Here is a 23332-nt window from a genome sequence, read left to right on the forward strand (position 1 = left end):
GGGTTTTGGATCTTTTCATGCCGGTCTGAGCAGCAGCGGGCGGGATGACGTACATCCGGGGCATGATGTCAGTGTAGGTACGTCATGACGTCAGGGGTAGGTGGTGGCCGGTAGCGGTGGCTGAGCCGTGTGGCCATGCCCGCCGGCGTGCCGTGGCCCACCTACTTGAAGACGCTGACGGCCAGCCTGCTGGCCATGTTCGCGGGTGCCGAGGTGGTGCACAGGTACTACCGGCCCGACCTTGTAAGTGCTGCGGGGCCGGTTGCATTACGGAGCCTGCCGGTGGGGTGGAGGGGCTCCTGGGGGAGAGGATTTGTGTCTGGAGAGGGTTTGTCCTCAGGGCACAAAGCGGAGCAGCGGTCAGGGCGTCCCTGCGGAGCTGCCTTCCAGCTAGGGACATGGTGCCATTAACAGGAGAGCGGTGCTGGCTGCTGTGGGGAGCCGGGGTTTGGAAACAGCACGTAGAAATAGCGAGAAGGGGCCATACCAGGCTTAAAACAGACTTTTTATTTCTCTAGTAATGGAAATGATGACCAGAACTTTGCATTAGAAGCAATGATAGTCAAGACTATCAACGTTACAGTCACAGAGCTCGGCTCCACCTGAGACCAGCCACTGGGTCTCTTGGAGACCTTTTAGCTTGTATACTTTGCTTTTTAAAAACACTGTGCTGTATTCAAGTCAGAGAAAGGTTAAAATGACCATGCTTGAGCTGCCACATGAAAGTTTATGCAGTGAGGTTGAAGTCATTGATGTGAAAGTATGTATTTTAATACTATCTACTGTGGCCTTCATAGGTGTATGTATTCAGAGTGAGCTAATGATCTACACCTGTTTCAAGTAGCACACATTTTGAGGAGGTACAGGTCTTGAAACAGCATCTGGTGTCTTTTCCTTCTTTTAAATTTCATCTCCAGTTTTGGTGCTTAAATTTCTACAATAGAACAATAGAAGCAGTAAAACTTTTTTTTTTCTGTGACCAAGAACCTGTGTGGAAGCTGCAGCTGTAGTAGACATCCCAACCAAACTTACTTTCTTAAATGGCAGAAAATTTTGTTCTTTCAAAACAAACCGTCTATTCCTTCTTTTTGTACCTTTCTTTCAAATCATATTTTCCTACTTTAAAAGTCAAATTATAAAAAGGGGTATAAGTTGACTTTTAAGATGTACTGTGCTCAAAAAGGAGGGCAGTGTAATCACAACTTAGCTGTAGTGCTATCTCTTACAGTGTGCTGATTTACTCTTCTGTGAGTTTAGTTTCTGCCACTGTGCTGATGTCTTCCTGTTTTTAACAGAGCATCCCTGAAGTACCTCCTAAGCCTGGAGAACTGCAAACAGAACTGTTGGGTCTAAAAGCAAGATCAAGCAACGTTCAGACTTCACAACAGTGAGCAGACTTTACTTACACTGTGAAAACCAGAACTGATAAAACATTTGTTCAGCTGCCTCAACTGCAGAAATCCATGTGTTAAATATGGTACTCTATAATTTTTTGTTTCCTTCCTTTAAACAGTTACAACCAGTGGTAAAGATAAATGTGCAGCCAATACTGTTGTTACAAGTCAAATCAGTTGTATGCCAAAATGCTTATGATTTCATCTTGATTGCAGTGTATCCTTCAGAATAAAAGATGTAAACTCACGGTGGCAAGTCTGAGGGAATTTGAAACTTTTCAGCTGATTAACAAGCACAGGATGTTTAGTATTTTGAAAACTCAAGTTTTTATGGCCTCTCATTAGCCTCAATAAGCTCTGCTGTTCATCTGCAGTAGAACCCTGCTTACCTGTTGGCATTTCCCCTCTTGTGAAACTGAGTAGTACTGGATATAACCCAGAATGTAATGCAGTAAATGACAGCAGGTACAGGTCAGATTCCTTATGGCAGCACTTTTTGTAGTAGCCTCCTCTTTGTTCTGGCTAACTGCCCTAGCAAAGTTAACATTGGCGTTCTGCCTGTGTCACTGACAGGAAATCTACTTTGGTGTGCTGCAAGGCTGGGGAGGATGTTACAATGTGGTTGTGTTAAAACGGGGTGAATACACACAGATTACACTGAAACTGTGTACGGTTGTACTCCACTGGGACAGCTTCCTCCATTTATGACTGACTTTGACAGCTGTAAATATAGTGCAAGTTTACCTTTTAGTTCTGAAATAGGATTGCTGCAAAACTCCCACAACAGGAACTTGAGAAGACACACAAGGTCATAGTTACAGAGTTATACAAGGACGGTACAACAACCTCTGTTTGAATGGTATGCATTAGAGCTGGCAAAGGATGGGGATTGCTTTCACTTGAGAAAGGCACCAAGACAGGGCACATGCTCAGGTTTAACTCGGGAAAGAAAACCACAATCTGACAAATTACCCATTAAAGAAACAAAAAAGCTCCAAAGTCCTAGTGGCAAAATACCTAGAAGCTCTTTTAATAGCAGAGGGATACCAGCAACAATCACTGACAGTGCTACTTGTACATTGTTACAGCTGTGAAGCTGTTATTTATGTTTAAAGTTGGAGTGGTTTTCCTGAGAAGAAAGGTTTAGTGACTTGCTCCCACAGACTTCTGCAACTATTGGCTAATCTACAGAAGGAACTGAACAGAATGAGAGCCTTTCTTGTTCTTATCTGCCTGTGCTTGCATTACTATATGACAGGTTTGCTCTCTCACCCTTACCAGTGACTGCAGTCACAAATAAAAAGGCCCCAAAGTAAAATTCAGCTGCTAAGCCCAAAGAAATCAAGCAGTGAGAACATTTTACCAGTCCAGGTTAATTTCTGGTGAAACCGCTTTTTCCTTCACTGTTCCTAAGCAAGACTAAGTTGTTTTGCTATGGCCTCAGCATGTTTTTTGAGACAAAACTGAATAGTTCAGCAGTGTTTTGTTCCTGTTCTCGCTACATCAGCAACAGCAGTTTTTCAGATATCCCTTTAAAAAGCCAGGTTTTGCCAATGATTACCCTGGTAGGCAGATATTTTGCAGGGTATCTGTCATGTTGTTGATTTCTGACCTGCTTTTCTAAAGGCTGCAGAGGGAGGTTACTAATTGTGATGTAGCTGGGATTTCTAAGTGTATCTGGCTGCTGATGGCAAGTAAGCAACAGGAAGCATGTTTTACCCCAGCCTTCTCTAGTACTAAGGGAACTGGTGCCCATTTGGAACATCATAGTTGACCGTGCATAGGCTTTTAACAAGTGAGGTGACAACCCCAGAATTGGTGACTGCAGCACTGTGAGAGCCTGAGGCTGACTGGGAAACACTTCTTCCGGCATTGACACCACGTTGCTTCACAGGGCTGATGCAAAAAGCAAGTGTACAACTGCAGTTTGTGCTTATTAATAGCAAACACTTGCCAGTCCAGGGTAGAGGAAGCAGCTGGACCACTGCATGTTGTACATTACAGACTCAGCTGAAGAAGACAAAGCGCAAAGCATGATTCTTGTGTGTGCTCTTTATTATTTCTGAAATTGGGTATGTTATCCTAAAACCAATCAAGGCAGCAAGAACTTCAGCTGCTCAAGTCTACAATTAACAGGTTAAGAACAGCACAGCAAGCAACCCTATGCTTCCAATACTCTGCTTTGTTAGCTGTGAAAATTCTAATCATGCAGCAGACATATGCCATATTTGCTGCTCAGGCTGGTCAAACAGATAAGGAAGGGTATGCATAGATAATATTGAGAAGTGCATTATAAAACTGATACTTCAGGAAGTATGAAATCAAAACCTCATCAGCAGTTGATTACTACAGAGCACAAAAGTTGCACTGCCATAGTAGGAGGACCATGCTTTATGAAGAAATAGTGCACCTGCCCAATTAAATAACTAGCAAAGGACTGCTATTGAAGTCCCTGTTGCTAGCTACTGAACTACACTCTAGTGATAGAATACTGCCTGCATGCCCTAAGAACAAAAGGTTCTTGGGTACATCTAAGATACTATCCACAGCAAGCAAAACCAAAAACAATCCCCAACTCGCTAAAAAACAAAACAACTAACAAAGAACAAACCAAACCCCAAAACTAGGCTCCCCTTCCTTGAACTCTCAGGCAGCATACTTCAATAAAGCCACATCTCTGTATAAACCCTAACACAATAACCACACTGATACATGGCATTTGTGTTTATTGCATGGAAACAGTATTTGGGTGATACAGGAGAACCTAGTAAAGTAAATGGAAATCAACTCCTTCACGTTAGTGTTCAGTACCCTCACCTAATTTGGAACAGTGTATTTTGCTTCAGATTGCAGAACTGCCAACTTCATGAAACTTATGTTAACAGAGAGTGTTTCTGCAGTGAAGTCACTGTACAGAATTACTACTCCTACAATACTTCCAGAGCAAAGCAAAATACCACAAACAAAACACTTGAGCATAAACACTTTCTACTAACCACATGAAGGTGTTTCAAAGTAGAGGCACAAGTAAGAAAATGTAGTGCTTCACCCAACCACCACATAAAGCTAACATAATGAATAGAAAAGAAAGCAGTGCCTCCAGTTTAACCTGTCTACATTACAACTTGGTATCAACAGATTTAGTCTGAGTGACAATTAAGTACCTACAGAACTTTGCCAAGAAACACAGAACAGGAGTGAAAGTTCAGGAACAACAGCATTAAAGGAGCAACAACTGTAAGGGGTGAGTTTCTAACTTGAAAAAATGGGGAAAGCAGCACTGCTGTATCTACAAGTCAAAGGTGGGGCTACCAGATGCCATGGAGGACAGTGTATGCTCACAGGCAGTAAACCACTGCGGACGGTGCATTTAGTGGAAGGAAATGTTTTTAAAAACTACCCCTGCCTAGTCTGTAAGTGGATTCAAGTCATACCTAGTCAAGTGCAAGTTGGCAGGACAGCAGTTCCAATGCCATTTATAAATGCCCTATCTCATCTTTCTTAAGATGTCAGCTTCTTGAATACTTCAACTGAATTTAAGTACAGCTCTCAAGATACTCGTTACATTTTGGCTAAACAGCACAGCAGGTTTGCTAAACCAAAACCTAGCCCCAGTCACAGGCTACAACAGTTAAGTGCAGCTGTGTCAGGCACAAGGACTGCAACTGCCTGCTGTACAAAGGACCCGAACACTCAAGGCAATCAATCCCTTTGTTTCTTTGTGCTAGCACCCAGGAGGAACTTATTATGTATAAATTTAGATTTAGTGGTGTTTGGGAACATTTTATTTTGTACATGACAAGATTTTACACCAAGTCAGTTAAATAATACAAATTTACATTCATGAGGAATGTTTTTAGAAAAGTGAACTTAAAAAAAAATTCGCCTTCACCCTTAAACCCCATTACCATCCCTCAACATTTTACAGTGGAAAAAACCACAACAATCTAATTCACATTCCCTCTTAACTCCCCAATGCAGGACAGTAGTTGAGTGGAGCTTACAGTTCATCTTTCACATCTGTAGATTCCTGTGAAGACAAGAAGAGAGTAAGAATCTTGCTTTTTGAAGGTGGAAAAGGTTACAAAAGCTGTTCCATAAGAACTGAACCTAACCATTGCTGATGCTTTTACAAAACACTCGTGCAACTTTTTGAGGTATTAAAGTCAAACTTCTGTTCAGATGATGGCATGGTAAGACTTTGCTATTAAAAGAAAAATACTTTTTCAGTGTGTTCAAATGTTAGCAGTAGACCTAGTCATTTGTCCCTCCAAGAAAATCTTGGAAAACCTAACACTAAGAACTAGTGTCATGAAAGGTAAAATGAGCACCATTTGCTGCCCGGCAGCACCACAGACAAAGCCACACAAATGTAGGTAAGAAGTTGAACTTCAGACCATACCTTCTGTGTTTCACTGTCTTCAGCATCACCATCAACCTCCTCTTCATCTTGCTCGGTCTCCTCAGCTGCATCTTCAGGCTCTTCAGGTTCCTCCTCCACCTGTATGAAGATCACAAGCAATTTGCTTTATTTGCTTAGGACACTTACTAGTTTGTTCACTAGCTAAATACAGGCTATGGAAGTATTCACTATCAGTTCCTGACACTTGGCCTAAGCTACTTGAAGGAGAAAGCAGAATCTTTTTAGCATTGACACATTAATCATGCCTCCTCTGGCAAGATACCCAGCATAAGTTCTTGCACAGCATTATGAGAACACATATTACTTATACCCACTTACTAATTTATCCATTATGAGATGGGCACACATGCATTTGGGCCCTAATTTACCCCCACAGAAAAACCACTTAGCTAAGAACAATACTCAAGAAGCATTGTAAGAAAGCAGAATCCCAAAGAAATAAAAGGGGTGGAAAGGAGGACAGGAGCATTGAGTATAGACTCTCCCACCCACATACTTGCACTAGGCTCCTGGTGGCCCTCCTAAGCGTAGGAAGCCAGATACATTTCATTTTATGCAACTCTTATCAATTAGTCAATTATCAAGTCCCAAGCTGAAGGCAAACTAACCTTTGCATCCAGGTCAATGTTTAAACTCAAACGAAGCATCCTTTCTATTCTGTCTCCATACTCCTTGGTGTCTGGTAACATATATCCTGATCTCAAAGTTGCGGTTTCAAACAATACCACTGCAAGATCTGAAACTGTTTTGTCATCTTCATTTTCCTAATGCAGAAGAGCATTTAAAACAAAAAAAAAGTGGAACTCTTAGCCAGGTTGTATGCAGCCAATATTGACAAGTAGTCAATATTCCACTACTGTTATTTATTTACCTTGACTCGCCTCAGCATGTCCTTGATCAGTGGATGCCTGGGATTAATTTCAAATGTCTTCTTTTGGCTAGCATAGTAACTGAAAAGAAGCACATTAGTAAGTTTTGAAGTACAGGACCCAGCTACATCTTTAAACCCTTGAATACCAATTACAGCCACAGTAAGCATATTCCTCCCCCCCTGCCCCACTTTAGTACTAGCTCAACTCTAAAAAACATTCAAATTACTAAGAAACTTCATCTTCTCTTGTCACAAATTTACAGATATAGCAAATGCCACTGATGAGTCTTGCTCACAAGACATATTTGGCTTCAAAGTAACAAGGTAAGACTATGAAGGAGACTGCAACTCTGTTGGAAGTGACCTTAAAAATATGAAGGATCATCTAAGCTAGATAGAAGCTTGTTGTGGCCACACTAAGCATGGGAGGTCAACTACAGTTCATGTCTACTGCTATGTAACTGAAAGCTTACTTTGTAGATATATCTTTCCCAGTTTGGTAAGCTTGAGCCTTCATGATTCTTTCCATGTTGCCAGACCATCCATACTGACTAGCCACAAGAGCACATGGAGACTGGGTTAAACGTTGAGATAGCACAGCTTTTTCAATCTGTAGAAAAAACAAAACCAAAATCCAGCCTTAATGTTGGTTCACAGAACTAGTAGCTTATACAGGGAATAAAGTAGGTAACCTCAGAGCCTTCAGAAAATTCTGAAATTTCAAAGACTCATTATTTTCCTGAAATTAACAGTATTAAACATGTATGTTTATTCATAGAAAGAAAGGCTACTCTCAAGTTTATGCTTACATAATCTGCAAGGTGTGTTGTAACAAGTACAGCAGCATTTACCAATAAGCATTACATACAACAGAACATTTTACCTTGTCTTTTAGAGCTTTGTCCTTCATCCAGTTTAAGAGTGGCTCAAATTCCTTTTCCAGGGCTTCCCGACTCTCCTTAGACTTCTCACTTTCTTCAAACTTAACTCCTTCTTTTGCTACATTCTGAAACCTCTTGCCATCAAATTCTGGCAGAGCCTGAATACAGTATTCATCTACTGGTTCAGTAAGATAAATCACTTCATAACCCTTTTTCAGAAGACGTTCAACAAATGGTGAAGACTCAGCCTAAGACAAAAAAAATAGATCAGACGCCAGTTTAACTGCACTGATACCAGCAGCTACTGACACCTGTACAACTATTTGACAGAAGTTGGTACAAGGAAAACTGAACTGCAGTGGTAACACATGCACTGAGTGTTCATATTTACAGAGAATGCAGAGTTCACAATGTTTATGGTACTACTGTAGCTAGGAGCTGTCATATTTTTTCCCTTTCCCTCTTTCTTCCACATTCACATACCTCCTTTCTGCTGGCACCTGCCATGAAGTAAATTTTGTCTTGCTTCTCTTTCATTCTTTCCACATACTGGTCAAGGCTTGTGAGGTTACTTTCATGGTGAGAAGACTGGAAGCGAAGAAGTTTAGCCAGTCGTGTACGATTGGAGTGATCCTCAATAACTCCAAGCTTTACATTAGTGCCAAACTCTTTCCAGAATGTATCATTATATTTTTCTTCAGCAATTTTCTTGATCATATCAAGAGTTTTGCGAACAAGTTTCTTTCTGATCACCTAAAAAAGCAGCAATACCAAGTTATAACAACAAGCACTTGAAAGAACCCTCAATTCACCCTCCTGCAACAAATGGATTCAAGAGACTTGGTGTCCCTGATTTTAAGCAAACGGAAATAGTTTGAAAACAGGAATTTGTGGGTTTCCTGTACTTTAATTTATACACATTGAAATGTAAAATTAATCAAGCCATCATTCTTCTAAATCGTTCTTGTTGTGTTACAATGAAGGAATGCAAGATCAATTAGCTTACCTTTAACAATTTATGCTGCTGAAGTGTTTCACGAGATACATTCAAAGGAAGATCATCAGAATCCACCTAATAGAGGAAAAAAAGCTTGGTAAGTATAGCTAACAGTAGCTGAAGATGGGAAAAAAAAGTAAGAAAGACTTGTAATACTTACAACACCCTTTACAAAGTTAAGATACTTGGGCATCATGTCATGGAAGTCATCAGTGATGAAGACTCTTCGAACATACAGCTGAATTACAGGAGGAAACAGCAGCCACGTTAAAAGTTTGTGGTGTTTAAGACATGAAAACATACCCACACACTTGCTTATCATACCTTAATGAAATCACTTTTTTTGGATCCATATTCATCAAACAGGCCACGTGGAGCAGAGTTAGGAACAAACAAGATAGACTTGAAAGTTACTTCCCCTTCAGCAGTGAAATGGATGTAAGCCATTGGGTCATCATGTTCCTGTGAAGACAGAATTCTTATAGTTGATATGGGAAAAATCAGAGTTAATACATTTCCAGTAAAAACACAAGTTTGCCAAATAAGTGCAATTATTTTACAATTAACCTATCTAACAACAGTATGGCTATTATGGACACAAAAAGTTCCAGATTAGCAAAATTACTCACATAGCACTGACCTTCCACAAGACATAGTTTTTTTTCATTTTATTTTGTTAGTTTATTAAGTTTTGTTTTAACAAGCCAATCACCAACAGCACAGTAACTTAATACAGTATTATCACAGCAGTTAAGAGACTTCCAAGGCAGCATACACCACATTTACACATAGACATCGTTTCTAAAAAGCTGTATCTCTTTCTTCTGTCTTGTACAACACAAACACTACCACTCTCAGACTAAATAAAAACTTCACTGTCAGCATTTGAAAAGACTGGTAAGCTCCATATGAGCTAGAACATAGTACTTCTTAAACCTAAGCTGCTCAACACTTGGGTGGGTAGTACCATATCTCTGGAAAGAATATTAACTCGACTCAAATGCTATTCCTCCTAGGCACTCCACAATTCAGTCTACCAACTGACTGCCCATCCTGTAAGCCTTCAGTTTTGTTTATACTTTGGAATAACCATGAGGCCCAGAGCTTACCTTGGAAAAGGTTTTGTAAAAAGCTTTGTATTCATCTTCTTCAACTTCTTTAGATGGTCTCTGCCAGATTGGTTTTATGTCATTCATGAGCTCCCAATCCCAGACAGTCTTTTCAACCTAGGTATGTGAACACAGTAGTTTGTAAAGATTCAGTCTTTACTTCTGGTTAAGTCAAAGACACTCCACTGAGGCTACAAGGTCACCGAGGCAATGTAATACAATAGCGTGTCAAAGATACATGCTCTAATTTAGAAAGTAAGGGGACATTCTTATTCAAATATACACAGTAGTGTAACACATGAAAACAAAATTCATCTTCACTAGAGTTGTGTCCTATGTACACTGAACACATTCACTGAGTATCAATGTTTTTATTCTACTGTCATTCCAAAATAAGCTTTCCAGCAGAGTGTGCTCAATTTAAGTTAGTCAACAGTCTCAGATTACTGGAGTCCACTGCTGTTCATGTATTTATAGTCAGACCAGGGACCACTGCCTCACAAGGTAAGTAACACTCCCAAGTGCCAGTCATTTGCCCGATTTCAACCAAGTCTGTTTTGCTTATGATGTTCTTTACTGACAAGTTACCTAACTGCACTTAAAACAGGAATTTCTGTTTGAAAGCATACACATGCTACTAAAATGCATCTGGAAGACTACCTGTGAAAGTTACTGAACTGTGTGACATGAGTTGCAAAACAAAGTCTGACAATGCTCACCTTCTTAGTCTTTGGTTTCTTTTCTTCTTCCTCTTCTTCAACTGCAGCTTCATCATCATCTGTTTCTTCTTTCTCCTTTACTTCCTCCTCTTCAATGGGCTCTTCAACAGTCTCTGTCTAAAGAGACAACTGAGAGTGAGGACTTGGACTGCTTGGCTTCCTATGAGGTATGCTCTAGGGTCCTCTCTAACAGCTTAATCTTGCAGAGTACTAGCTTAACTTGTGCTGTTTGCCTGTTGCAAGCATTTCTCTATAGGTAGCTATGGTTTTTAGCTGCATTTTTCATTAATACATGCTCTCCTTCAATACACTAAGTTACTGTACTTAAACTTAAGTTTTTTTATAAATTTACATTTAGCATTACACATAATGCTCATCAGAGTCTTTGGTGATAACTTAGTGCTTCACTGAGAAAACATCAGAAAAGCAGGCCTAAAAGTTAACATGCTGCCCTTCTTTTAGGACACCTAACCATGACCCTGCTTGAGAGCTTACCAGAGCTTCCAGCTACTAAAACCAGTGGAAGATAGATTTTTTTTTTTTTTAGTAATTCGTACAGTCTTTTTCCTTTGGTAAAGTTCTTTGAGTCAGAATAAAAACAAGTTCATTAAAAATTAGTAGTTTTAGCAACAAACTAACTTTCAGCAAGTAATGAACTAGTTATACTAGCCAAAAGAGTCAGGAACAGAAGGCATTTGGAAAATAAAACAGAAATTCTGTAGTATTCCCTCATCTTCCTAAAAGATCTGGCCAGAGTTTTCACAACCAAAGTTCATACTCTACAGTGATCTGTTAAATATACTTACCTTGCTGCTCCACACATATATGGGGAAGTTTATGAACTGTGAGTATTTCTTTACTAGATTTTTAACAGTATCCAGCTCAAGATAATCAGATGCTTCCTCCTTCAAAACAAGGCTAAAGAAAATGAAAAAAGGTTCAATTAAAGTGCTAGACAAGTATTTCAAAGTAGTTTTATAGGAAGACATGCATCTTCCTTCTTTTGCAGCTGTAGAGATTCAAATTTATTCAAGTGAGCCTTTATTACTTAAGCTCAGTGATTCTTAAAAACCAGATTCCCTACTGAACTGCTCCAAGAAGGAAGGGTTGTTTTCAACAACTGGGACAGACAGTAACCAGAAACTAAAACCTCAAGACTGATATTCAGCAGGAGTTTAATGCATTCTTACTAGCTCTACTTGGAACTAGAACACCAAGATGAACTTCTTTGTGCTAAGTGCCTTCTTCAGGAAGAAGTTATCTGAACGCTGACCAAATAAACCAATCTGCTCATGAAAGCCATGAAAACAGGCCTGTCAAACCATCTTCAGTTTAAGATTTGCATCAGACCAGTTCCACTGCTATATATACAGCAGCCAGTTTCCAAGAGGAAACTCTACAGCTTTATATAGATTGAGGGGTCACAATGGCGTGAGGAACCAAAGGAGTCTGGAGGCAGCTGAACTGTCTGGAATTACTTGCTGACAGTTGTCAAGATGCTCATGGTTCTCTTGGTTCATCTAACAGAATGTGAACTATATTTATTTTGTATGTTCTATTACACTGAAAAAAGCTGTATTAGAAGAAGCAAACAATGTATTAGAGTCACAATTCTAAAATAATCCACATATTCCAATAAGCAAAGCATACTGACACTTTTTGTAACTCCAAAGAAATTTACTACTTACGTTATGGTTGTGCCACGTCCTAAAGTGTTTCCTCTTGGGTCATCAATCACAGAGAATTCATTTGAATCAGATTCCCAAATATGTTGGGTATCATTGTTGTGTTTTGATGTGACAATAACTCTGTCTGCTACTAAGAAAGCGGAATAAAAGCCAACACCAAACTGGCCGATTAACTCAGATGTTGACTGGCTATCATCCTGCATTTCATTCATCTTGTTTAAGAATTCACTTGTACCAGACTTTGCAATGGTACCCAAGTTTTTAACCAACTCCTCTTTTGTCATGCCAATACCCGTATCTGTAACATGAAGCATGTTCTTCTCTTTATCACACTGAAAAAAAAAGATATACAATATTAACTTTATTTTGAATACCTAATAAGGTGCCACAGAAAAGTATTAAGTAGAATAGCAGCTATTCATACTAATGCCTGGCTACAATAAAATCAAATACACAGTAACTTACAGGAGTGAGGTAAACCTACTTTGCAGTATTTCAATACCTCAGTTACTCTTCATAGAAACATAAATGTATTTTCACCAGGAAAGAACAGTATTTGACAAAGTCCATTGCAAAGGTCCTGATGTGGTCTAGTTTCTATTTGCATCAGTATTAAGACAGAAATTTACATTTTACAATCCACTATCTTTTTACATTTTTCCCACCTCTCCTCTAGAAAAGATGATAGTTCCTAAAATACTTCTTACCTTTATTTTGACAGTAAGTTCCTCATTACCAGCCAGAGCATTTTCATCAGTTAAGGATATTAACCGTATCTTATCTAGAGCATCCGAAGCATTTGAAATAAGTTCCCTGAGGAAAATCTGAAACAGAAATCAATGCTCAGATTTCTAGAACACACACAAAGATTTCTAGCATGTTCTATTCAAAGGCACTAACCTCTTTATTTTTATACAAAGAATTGATAATAAGTTTCATCATCCTGTTGACTTCTGCTTGAAATGCAAACTTCTCAGATTTTTCTCGGATTTCTTTGATCTGCGATGCATTTAGGCCATCTAGTTGGATAGCTTCTTCCTCTCTGTTAGGACAAGGAAAACCTGTCAAGTAGTCTTGCCCATAAAGAGTATCACTAATTTTATCACCCCGCAACAGCAATAATAGTGTAATTACAACAATACTAAGACCCTTAATCACTGCCATAGCCCAACAGTAATACTATCAAATAAGTGCAGGAGTAGCTATCCTCAACTGCATCACCTTAATTTAAAACTTAAGTGAAAATCCATGCTTCCAAGAAATACTTTTTACCCAAAAAAGAAATTCAGGAAAAAATACAGATATGTTAAAACTACTATAATCCTCAGCATGTGGATCTCACAGATGAAGTGGTTCAGGGACATAGAGCTATTTCATCAGCAGGCACTGACCTGACTCCATTTACCACATGCAGGAGAAAATCCCTATGAACATACTGCATTTTATGCTAGCTACTGGTATTAGTCACAACCAATTTGAGTATTTCTGAATCCGAAGTTCTCAGACTCACTTCTAATGACTGGATGGATCCAGTCATTTAAGTGACTAGGTCTCTCTTTTCCGTGGCATTTCTCCCTTCTCCCCTCATTTCTGATGCTTTAGGCATTACTGATGCTCGAACTGACCCTTCAAAAGCAAAAAAAAGCCATAGCGTTTCGAAAGTAACTTACCCAGCACCCCAGATACTAACCTCTGAACAACTTCATCATCTGTTCGGGACCCTTCTCTGCTTTTACCCAAGTCATCTTCCACGGTCCCCTCTACATCCACCTCTTCAGCTCTAACCGATACTGGGAAAACATAGAATCCAACCCTAAGAACATGATCGCTACTACACACTATTGAACTTCTCCACGTACCATTCCCATAGCTTTCGCATCAGTCCTGCCCCTTTACCCTGGTCCCTGAAAAAAGTTCAGTCCAAGCGGAGACAGCCCAGTGGTGTTAAGCGGACAAACCCTTCCCCCCACTCCCCGCCCGTGGCCGCGCATGAGCGGCATTACACAGGCCGGCCCCATCTCCCTACCACCCCAGTCATCGGAGAGAGGTGCTGGCAGCAGCCTGGGCAGAGCAAAGCAGTAGACTGGGCGCCGCTCTCCCCCGCCGCACGGAGAGCGGCGAGGCCGGCAAGGAGGGGAGCCCCCACCCCTCAGACACCTAGGGCCCCACTTTGCTTCTCGTAGGCCCCCCATGTCCCTTACCCTAGGGAAAAGGTGGGGGAGTGCATGGAGAAGTGTGGGGTGAACTGTTGGCCGACCCCCCAGCCTCTCCCCGCCCCCAACCACCACTCGACAGAAGCTTCTAGAAGTCCGCGGGCACTTACCGACCAGAAGCAGTGTACACGCCAGAGCGAACCCCCATACCGGCTTCATAGCGATGTGGGCTGCGGTTGCACACGATAACGGCCCCCGGCGCCCCCACCTCGCGCTCCGACCCCACCACCAACCGGCCGCCGCCGCTGAGCCCGTTGGAGCGGCCGTGGCCCTCCCCCTCCGCCTTATCAACGCAGGCGGTGGAGGGTGGGGGCCGCAGCTCCGCCACTGACAAATCGGAGCGTACCACGCCAAAGATACAGCCAATGGGGAGTCCGGAAGGGAAGGGCCTGCAGCTATCGCCGCCAATCGCGGCTTTCCATGTGCGGTTTCCTGCGGACGGAGCGTGGCCGGCGCCGATTGGCCAGGCGGAGGGGCAATGGGCCAATCGTTTCCGCGGAGGCGTTTAACCGGCACGGCCTATCGTTAGGTTTTAGTGAGTAAACCGTTAACGTTTAACGGTGAGCCGCGAGGGCGGCAGCCGCTACGGCCGTGCCCGGGAGCACTAATGGGAGTATCCACATGGGAGGCCGGCTCTCACCACTTCCGGGGATACCCAGGATGTTTATCGATGGGCTGGTTGCTATGGCAACAGGAGCTTCCGGTTATGGCGGTCCAGCCAAACCACCGGGGCACTAAAGAAGAGCAAAACGTTTTGAGAAGGGCGAACATATACGGAGCGGCGAAATAGCGCCGGGCTTGCCCTGCCGGCAGAGAAGGTGCGGTGCCGACTGGCCCCTGCCGTCAGCCCCGGCGGAGGGGATCAGTCCCACCGTCCCTACAGCAAGCACGGGTTCGCCGCGTTGCTTGCCGGGAGTTGCAGTCCGCAGTGGCGGTGGCCATGGCGCCCCCTGCTGGGTGGCTCGAGGGATGTGGGGTTCGGCCGCCGTTGACAGGAACCTCGCTCTCCGCACGGTTCCTTGTCCTTGCCTCCTCGGCTTTGGCTATCCGCTCCCTTCTGGAGTCTCTGGTGCCTCACACGGCCATGAGGGAGACTGACTGGCTTCAGACCAGCATCCCTGCGGCCTCGTCTGGGGAGCTGTCGGTGTCGATGAAGGAGAAGGCAAGCTGGGTGCTCAGCAGGTCTGTTGTGTTTTCCTGTTTTCCAGTGCTCATCTGGGCGATCATCCTCCAGTGATCTTATTAGCACTCCTCAGCCTATCTTTGGGGCCATTGTTTATCCATTAGCGGCCCTTCAGTTCACCTTGCTCACTCCCCCGGTGGAATGGAGGAGGGAACTGGAGAGTAAAAGGGAGCAAACGTGAGCTAGGCTAAAGACTGTTTAACAGGTAAAGCAAAAGTTTTACCTATACACCTACTTTGCACACAAGCAAAACAAGGAATTAATTCACCACTCCCCGTGGGCAGGCAGGTCTTCAGCCATCAGGAAAGCAGGGCTACATCCTGTGTAATCATTACTTGGGAAAATAAACACCGTAACTTCAACCATCAGCCCACTTCCTTCTTCTTTCCCCAGCTCTATATACTGAGCACGATGTCATATGGTCAGCAGGGGTCACAGTTCTGTCTCCTCCCAACTTCTGGTACCCCCAGCCTGCTCACTGGTGGGGGGTGTGAGAAGCAGAAAAGGCCTTGATCTGTGTAAGCACTGCTCAATGATAACTAAAACACTTTTGTATAATCAACACTGTTTCCACCACAAATCCAAACCATAGTCCCCTACCAGCTACTGTTAAGAAAATTGACTCTATCTCAGCCAAAACCAGCACATAAAGCCAAGCTTCGATTGTGACCTATTTAATCATGAAGCTTTTCTGGATGTTTTTGCAGTTTCAATAGCTGTTCTTCAGAAGCTGCTGCTTCACTGATCACAAATTCTCAAATAAATAAGAAGGAAAGTTACTCTCTCAAAATGTATGTGAGAATGACTGCGAAAGACGTGTATGAGAGGTCAGGGTTGTAAGTAAAAAACCCATCTGTCAGGTTTTTGCAGACACCTGTGTGAACTCTCAGAATTATTTCCTGAAGAGTAGCCTTAATTGAAAAGACATTTCAGTTATTCGTTATTCTAAGCAGGGAAAGCTTGTTTTTTCCCCTAAAACTCACCTACAAGTGGTTTCAGGATTTGATTTCTTAATTACGTCTATCCTACATGATTCCCAGGGTGATATGTTGCTTTATGACTAAGAATAAGCATTTGAGAGACATAGGGATTTGGAGTAAATTTATCTCTTGTAGAATTGTTGCATTAATAGGTTTTTATGGCAGTTCTGGTCCAGCAGTCATTTTGCTGGCAGTGGGAAAATGTAATTCTTCATTATAATCTTGTTGAACCATAGTTCTGGAGTAGTAGGAATGCAAACTGATTCTGTTATTGACTATGCTAAACCAACAGAGATTTTAGATTAAGTTTGGTGGAATCCAAATTTTATTGGTTACTTTACTCTTAATGGTTATACAAAGTAGAACGTTGCTTTTGAATGAGATACGAAACTTGAAAAAACATGTTTGTGCTTTGAATGTAGTGGTCAGACTGGTAAGAAGTGTAATGTAGTTAGTGGCATTGCTTGCTTTATGTAATTACACTGTTTGCTTTCATGAAAGCCCAGTTGAATTACCCTGGACAAAAGTGATAGGCAAGAATGAAGCAGCTGAGCAAGTACTTACACTCTCACAAAGAAAGTTTAGTCTCTTTACAAGGAGGTTAGCAATTGAAGAAAATCTCTTCTTTGAATATTAAGCTTCTAAAAATACTTTAAAACTATGAACATACTGTTAAATACTGTTGTTGATGTTTTAAGCAAATCTGAGTAGAATTTCTACTGAAAAATTAGTAATTTCAGCTTCAGTTCTGCTTAAAAAAGGGAATTTTTAAGACCTTAGTTGCATTGATTACTACTGCCATTCAAAAGAAATCTGAGTATCACCTCTCAAGATTTAATACCAAAGGAAAGGTGTAACTCTTAGGAGGTAATAATTCTTCAGTGACTTAACTACATTAAAGGGTTCTGTAAAGCAATGAGATATACTTTGATGATAGTGTGCATAATGGTTGAAATAGTGTATTTAAGTGCTATACTTGCTCTCTTAGCTGAAAATTCAGGGGCATGTGGTGATAAGAGAAACAGAATACAGGCAGGGTCTTCTGCCATGCAAACAGTAAAGCAAGCCCTCTCCATTCATCTGAATGCAATCTTATCAGCTCATCCATGTGTCCTGTGGGGAAGTCAGCTCACTGAAGCATGCCACATGATTCCAGCTGGAAGTCATAACTAGCAAGAAGCAATACTTTGCCAGAAATAACTCTAGAGATAAACTGAGAGGAGTTTATATGACCCGACTGTGGGTATTTGACTTAACCAGCTAAATTAGCCAGCTAATCTGCCTAGGCCCCATCTGTAATAGAGACAGTCCTCCTTTCACTGTTGAAATCCTTTAGGCAGAAGCAAGGTGCTTTGGTGCAAGCATAACAAACATAATACAGTGTCTGTAAAATAACATGGTATTAGGTGTCATTCATAAATATATATTTCTAAATACACACCCATCTACCATCCTTTGGTAACCTCTGAGCATGATGAAGTATTCTGCAGCTACCAGAACTTACTTACCTATGCACACATTACTCTTAACAATGACACTCAATTGGAATGTTGCTTTTTAGTTGTTACATTAATATCAATGCTTTCACTTTACCTATTTTACTTATAATTTCCTGAGAAACAATAAGGAATAAAAACCTGCAAAGCACATGAAACAGCATTGGCACTCCCACAGACTAGAGCCAGTTAAAGCAGTAGATTAATAGTGAGCTGAGTAACACTGGCAGGAACAGTATGGGCTTTTATTGATTTGTTCTCTTGTTATCTGTTCTTGCCAGGGCATCCACCGTTGGCTGCTGCTGGAGACAAAGTAATGGGCTGATGTGAGGTGGCCATTCTTAGGAACTCCATCTATTTTGTACATGCTTCACCAGCTTGAGAGACTGAATGCCTTGAGGCCTCAATGCAGTGGATATGGAACACAGAACCAGATCTACAGGGAGCCATGGGCACTATCATATTTAGTCAAACCAATCCTCCATCATTCATCACAAAAAGTGGAGCAACTGCCATGAAAGATGTTGCAAGTTACCTGTATGTTTTCAACTTTTCCTTTTCCTCACCATTTTCTGATCACTATTCAGGGTCGAGAGAGATATAGAGGTGAATAAATACTCTAAAGAAGAGAACAAATTGAATGGAAGTTTCTCTGAGCTTGAATTAATATTTTAATCACTGTGTCACTGCATAGAAATGCTATGAATACCAGCTGAAGAAAGGCAGCAGTCTAGACTTCAAAAAAAAAAAAACCGAAAACAAAACCAAAACAAACTTGATCTATTAACTATGCTCTGGGCTTTGTTTCTGGACCAAAATTACTCCAGTATGAAAAATGGAGGGAAATTTGTTTTGTGAAGGTCAGGAATGAGCCAACTTTGTTACTACCTGGCACAATAAGCATTGGCAATATGGGAAAAGAGACTTTCAGTACTTTGGAAACTTTAGAATGAAAACTAAGATGCTGACTGATCTTAGGTAGTGTCAAGGCTAGGTAACTGCTACAGAAGCATTTTGTGGACAGCAGTTTTGGACCCACGTGTCTGAAGAGGGATCTAGAGGTGAGTTATAGCTTTCTGTGAATTTAACATTCAGGAATTTCCAGGAGGTCCAAAGCATCTTGTAGGAACTTGGTCTGAAATAACTAACTTTTCAGACACTACACTTGCAGGAGATGAAATTCTTATGTGATATGCAAATCCTAGGAGGCTGATGAAAGATTCATTGATGTTAGGTACACTACACACATGATCAGAGCTGGTGTTTAAACATCTACAGGATTGGGGTCTAAGTTGTTCCTTCAGTAAGCACTTTTGGCATAAGTATTTCTTTCAACAGTAAGCCTGTTGTTCACAACACCATCAAAATCACATTAGGAAAAACCCTTATCTGTATCTTTTGCCACATCAGTCTCATACTTCCAGTATGTTTCTTTTTTTATTTCTGTTCTTTAAGTTTTGAGGAAAGCATTTGTTCTTCAAGTAATATTGGGTCTTCAGTCAGCTTTATTTTGTTCCTACTCAGGCTGATGATTGCACTGCAGCTGGCACTGTTAGAGAAACGTCTCTAATCTGTGGGGTTTTCCCCTTGTCAAGAATTTTTGAAGGCTGCAAGGTGGTGTCCCTTGAAGTTTAATGCTCGGAATTCTCATAATAAAGGAAATGACAGATGGGAATGGGTTTTGAGGAGCCTAGCATAAAGGGCAAAATCTGTTAAGATGAAGAATTCTAACTAGAAGAATCTTTGTACGGATAAAATAATCATGTTTTGATCATTATAAAACCCTCCCTGACTCTTCAAATTCTAAAACCTCTGTAAGTTTCAGTATCACTGGAAATCTGCACCTGCAGCAACGTATTTCTGTAGTCAAGAATAAAAAACATATCACAGGGAATATTAGTCTTCTCAAAATAGTTAAGCCTTATTCTAATCTGTAATTACTATTCGCCATGGCCGAATAAAGTTTTAGCTTGAAACAGCTGGCCACAGTGAGTGCACAAGCAGTGGCATTTGCTATGAGCAACCTTTGGTTTCACAGAAGCTTCTTCCTGGAACTGCATGTAGAGGGCACATCTGTTAACTGAAGAGGACATGTTGACATCTGAAGCAAAATGGGCACAGCAAACCCGTGCTTTAAAGAATATCCCTTCTGCTCTCCCTGCCCGAGGATGGACTATCTCTGGCAGCAGAAGCACTGTTGATAAGGTGGTGTTGGCCTTTCAGCTGATGCAGATCAGCAGGTATAAGTTGGACTTGGGGAGCATAGTGCAGCCACAGCAGTGTTGAGTCTTTGCATAGCGTCACCCAGCCGTGTTGGTATAGCTTCCAGCTTGTTCCTGCGAGCTTTGCAAGCTTGCTATCGCTCAAGTGTATGTTGAAAGTTTTTAGAGTAGAGCCTATGTCCACAAAGCTGACTGCCTAAATCTGAACATATCACTGGGAAACATAATTTCTGCACACTGGCACTCATGTAATGCTCAAGAACCGAGGCAGCAAGATGCAAAAAGCTTTGACGACAAGGCATTAAGCTTTAAATAAGGTGGGGTTTTTTGTTTTTTGTTGTTGGGTTTTTTTTTTCCCCCTTCCCTTCGAGAAAGCGCGGGAGGAGGGAAGGACCAGCTCTGGCTTGGATTTGCTGGGCGAGAGCTCACCCTGGCGGCCTGCGAAGAGCTTGTCCTTTCAAGAGGTCACCCCTGCCAGGTCTTTACGTGCAAGCGCCTATGTTACATTTGTTCCTGCTACTTTCAAGAAATATTTCATCATGGTATTCTCATTTTTGCATTAACCTCATGTTAATCCTCATAATGAGACATTAAGACTGGAAAGAGTCATTTCTAAAATGGTTCAACTGTTCTTTGCACATACATATGTGTGTCTGCATGTATGTAAAATAAGTTTTTTTCCCATTTTTTAATAGGGAAAATATATTTTTGGGTGAGTTTACAGATTGCCACCCCTATGAAAATGTGTCATGACTTCTCTCATGTCCTGGAAAGAGGCTCTTTGCAGTACTGCTGGAGAAGGTTAGTAGACAAGCTCTCGGCAGTATTCATAGAATCATTGAATGGTTTGGATTGGAAGGGACCTTCAAAGGTCATCTAGTCCAACCCCCATGCCATGGCCAGGGACATCTTCAACTAGATCATGTTGCTCAGAACCACATCCAGCCTAGCCTTAAATGTCTCCAGGGATGGCTCATCCACTACCTCTCTGGGCAACCTGTGCCAGTGTTTTACCACCCTCTTTGTAAAGAATTTCTTCCAGCCTGAATCTCCCCTCTTTTAGTTTAAAACCATTACCCCTTGTCCTATTGCAAACATTCATTTGTGCTAGGAAAACCGGTGCTTATTCCTTCATTCAGAGACATCATAAATAAACTGCAATACCCTGTGAACTCTAGACCTGTTCACTGTACAGAAACAAGTGCCAGGATCTCAGTGAATAGCTGGTGGTACAATTTATTTATGTTTGGCTTTTGTTTCTTATACATTAGGTCAAACTTAATGTGCCTGGAAAATAGATATATAAAATATTAGAAAAAAAAATCTTTGAGCTCTCTGAGGGTAAGGCAAAATGCCTTCTTTTGTAATTAATGTCGTAGAATCCAGGTTTATATCAATGTAAAACCTGCATACCAATTGTATGTCCAAATATATTTAAAAAGAAGGAAGATCCTTATATTGGGACTGTGAAATGTATTTTAAGGATGAGACCTTGTTTTTTTTCTTACTAGATTTTGAATGAGGATAGTTGATATTGACCAGTTGGAGCTGAGTCTATCCAGGAAGTCACCAGGTATACCTAGAACCCAGGCCACATGAGGACAAGGGCACAGGCCCGAGCTTAAAAGCAGCACGAGAGCCAAAGGGTGAAAGGTATGCAGGTGGAGGGAGAAGATAAGGCTTCTCACAGCTGTTCTCATAGAGCCCTTGTCCCAGTTACACAGCTGTGCCATATCAGAGCATAGCTTGAATGCTGGCAGCTGAAGTCTAGGGAGTGGGTGGATGACAATGATAAAGATTTTATAGGAAAGGAAGGTTGCAGGCTGCTCAAAGTATTTACAACTTTTTATTTTCTTAAGGTTTTTACTCTGAAATTATATTTACTATTTTGAGTTAGGGCTAATGAGTCATTCTGGCTTTTAGATGTTCTAGCTATGCAGACAAGTATGAAATCTCTCTCTTCTTACTGCTCCTATGGCATGAATTCAGGAAACTTCAATAACCCCTTGTACTTTCATTACTGTCAAGGGCTGCATAGCATGAGCAGCTTGGTAACTGAGCTACAAGATAACATAATGAAAAAGAAATGAAGTATTGATCATGATAAAGCTTTTTTTCTCTAGGATGTGTTATTCTTCTATACTGGATTTGGTTTCTTGTTCCCATATTACACTAGACACAAAACTTATTTTCAGCTCTTTTCTATAATATTAGACCATCCTTTCTATTTGTGGGCCAAGTGATTTAATTATTGTAATCAAAGTGGAACAGCTTTAACAAGGGTGAGTAAGAACATTTGTTGTTTGAATGCTGAGGATTACACGCTCAGCTACTTTTCTGATGTACTTTCAGCCTGGCATTTCTCAGTCATTGTAAGTGCTAATTTATTTGGTGCTCTGCTCCATCTCTTGATGTATGGATGTTCCATCCATAGCTGCCTTGCTATCCTTATGTATTAGGAGCTTTTATTTTTTTTCAGCCTTTGTGAAAAGTGTGTATTTCATTTGGTGGCAAGGCTGTTGAAAATTGTTTCCTTGCCAGCATGAATCCTTCTGCAGGTTCCAGGATTGTCTTTCTCTTGAACATTCTGTGTGAAGTAGGATGGAATATTTAATATGAGAAAGGGTGCATCTCCTAAGATAAAGGAACTTTTTACAAGGGCATGTAGTGACAGGACACTTTAAACTGAAAGATGGTAGATTCAGACCAGATATTAGGAAGAAATTATTTGGTATGAGGGTGGTGAGGCACTGGCACAGGTTGCCCAGAGAAGCTGTGACTGCCCCAACCCTGGCAGTGTTCAAAGCCAGGTTGGACAGGGCTTTGAGCAACCTGGTCTAGTGGAAGGTGTCCTTGCCTATGCCAGGGGGGTTGGAACTAGATGGTCTTGAAGGGCTCTTCCAAACAAAGCCATTCACTGATAAATGGTGTTGGTAGGATAAGAGTATCCTAGCTAGGTGATGACTTGCAAGCCTAGCTGTAGGATGCAAAGCTGCTTAGACTGTAGCTATGTGCTGATAAAAGTTGTAAAAAACATTTACAAAGCGGTTGTTTTTGTCAGCTATCTTTTATTCATTTCTACCTGAAAGGAAGAAAATTAGCATGCAGTTGGAACTCTCAGTACTCTGAAAGCAAAATGATTTTTATAGTGTATGA

General features: G+C 41.3%; 2 protein-coding genes across 2 annotated transcripts; one reads left to right on the forward strand and one right to left on the reverse strand.

The window, feature by feature from the left end:
- Positions 1 to 59: 59 nt before the first annotated feature.
- Positions 60 to 1641, forward strand: UQCC6 (ubiquinol-cytochrome c reductase complex assembly factor 6). The gene is made up of 2 exons (XM_005150436.4): positions 60 to 243; positions 1296 to 1641. Exons 1-2 carry the CDS (start codon positions 136 to 138, stop codon positions 1389 to 1391), a joined length of 204 nt encoding a protein of 67 aa, XP_005150493.1. The 5' UTR covers positions 60 to 135; the 3' UTR covers positions 1392 to 1641.
- A 2462-nt stretch (positions 1642 to 4103) lies between these two features.
- On the reverse strand, positions 4104 to 14562 carry HSP90B1 (heat shock protein 90 beta family member 1). The gene is made up of 18 exons (XM_005150435.2): positions 14406 to 14562; positions 13773 to 13872; positions 12983 to 13124; positions 12790 to 12906; positions 12083 to 12414; positions 11201 to 11312; positions 10395 to 10511; positions 9676 to 9792; positions 8891 to 9028; positions 8727 to 8804; positions 8576 to 8641; positions 8053 to 8322; positions 7572 to 7817; positions 7162 to 7298; positions 6689 to 6767; positions 6426 to 6581; positions 5797 to 5895; positions 4104 to 5424 (listed from the first exon to the last, which is right to left on the reverse strand). Exons 1-18 carry the CDS (start codon positions 14452 to 14454, stop codon positions 5395 to 5397), a joined length of 2385 nt encoding a protein of 794 aa, XP_005150492.1. The 5' UTR covers positions 14455 to 14562; the 3' UTR covers positions 4104 to 5394.
- Positions 14563 to 23332: the final 8770 nt, after the last annotated feature.

Source organism: Melopsittacus undulatus, chromosome 5, assembly GCF_012275295.1.
Source record: "Melopsittacus undulatus isolate bMelUnd1 chromosome 5, bMelUnd1.mat.Z, whole genome shotgun sequence".
NCBI classification, from domain to species: Eukaryota; Metazoa; Chordata; class Aves; order Psittaciformes; family Psittaculidae; genus Melopsittacus; species Melopsittacus undulatus.

What these genes read in the sequence shown, in the direction of transcription:
- UQCC6 (XM_005150436.4), top strand. Translation starts at nt 136, where the DNA reads ATGCCCGCCGGCGTGCCGTGGCCCACCTACTTGAAGACGCTGACGGCC. An exon ending in GGTACTACCGGCCCGACCTT is followed by an intron (nt 244 to 1,295) that starts GTAAGTGCTGCG and finishes TGTTTTTAACAG; the next exon opens with AGCATCCCTGAAGTACCTCC.
- HSP90B1 (XM_005150435.2), bottom strand. Translation starts at nt 14,454, where the DNA reads ATGAAGCCGGTATGGGGGTTCGCTCTGGCGTGTACACTGCTTCTGGTC. An exon ending in AGAAACCAAAGACTAAGAAG is followed by an intron (nt 9,793 to 10,394) that starts GTGAGCATTGTC and finishes TCACATACCTAG; the next exon opens with GTTGAAAAGACTGTCTGGGA. An exon ending in TTAACTTTGTAAAGGGTGTT is followed by an intron (nt 8,642 to 8,726) that starts GTAAGTATTACA and finishes TTCCTCTATTAG; the next exon opens with GTGGATTCTGATGATCTTCC.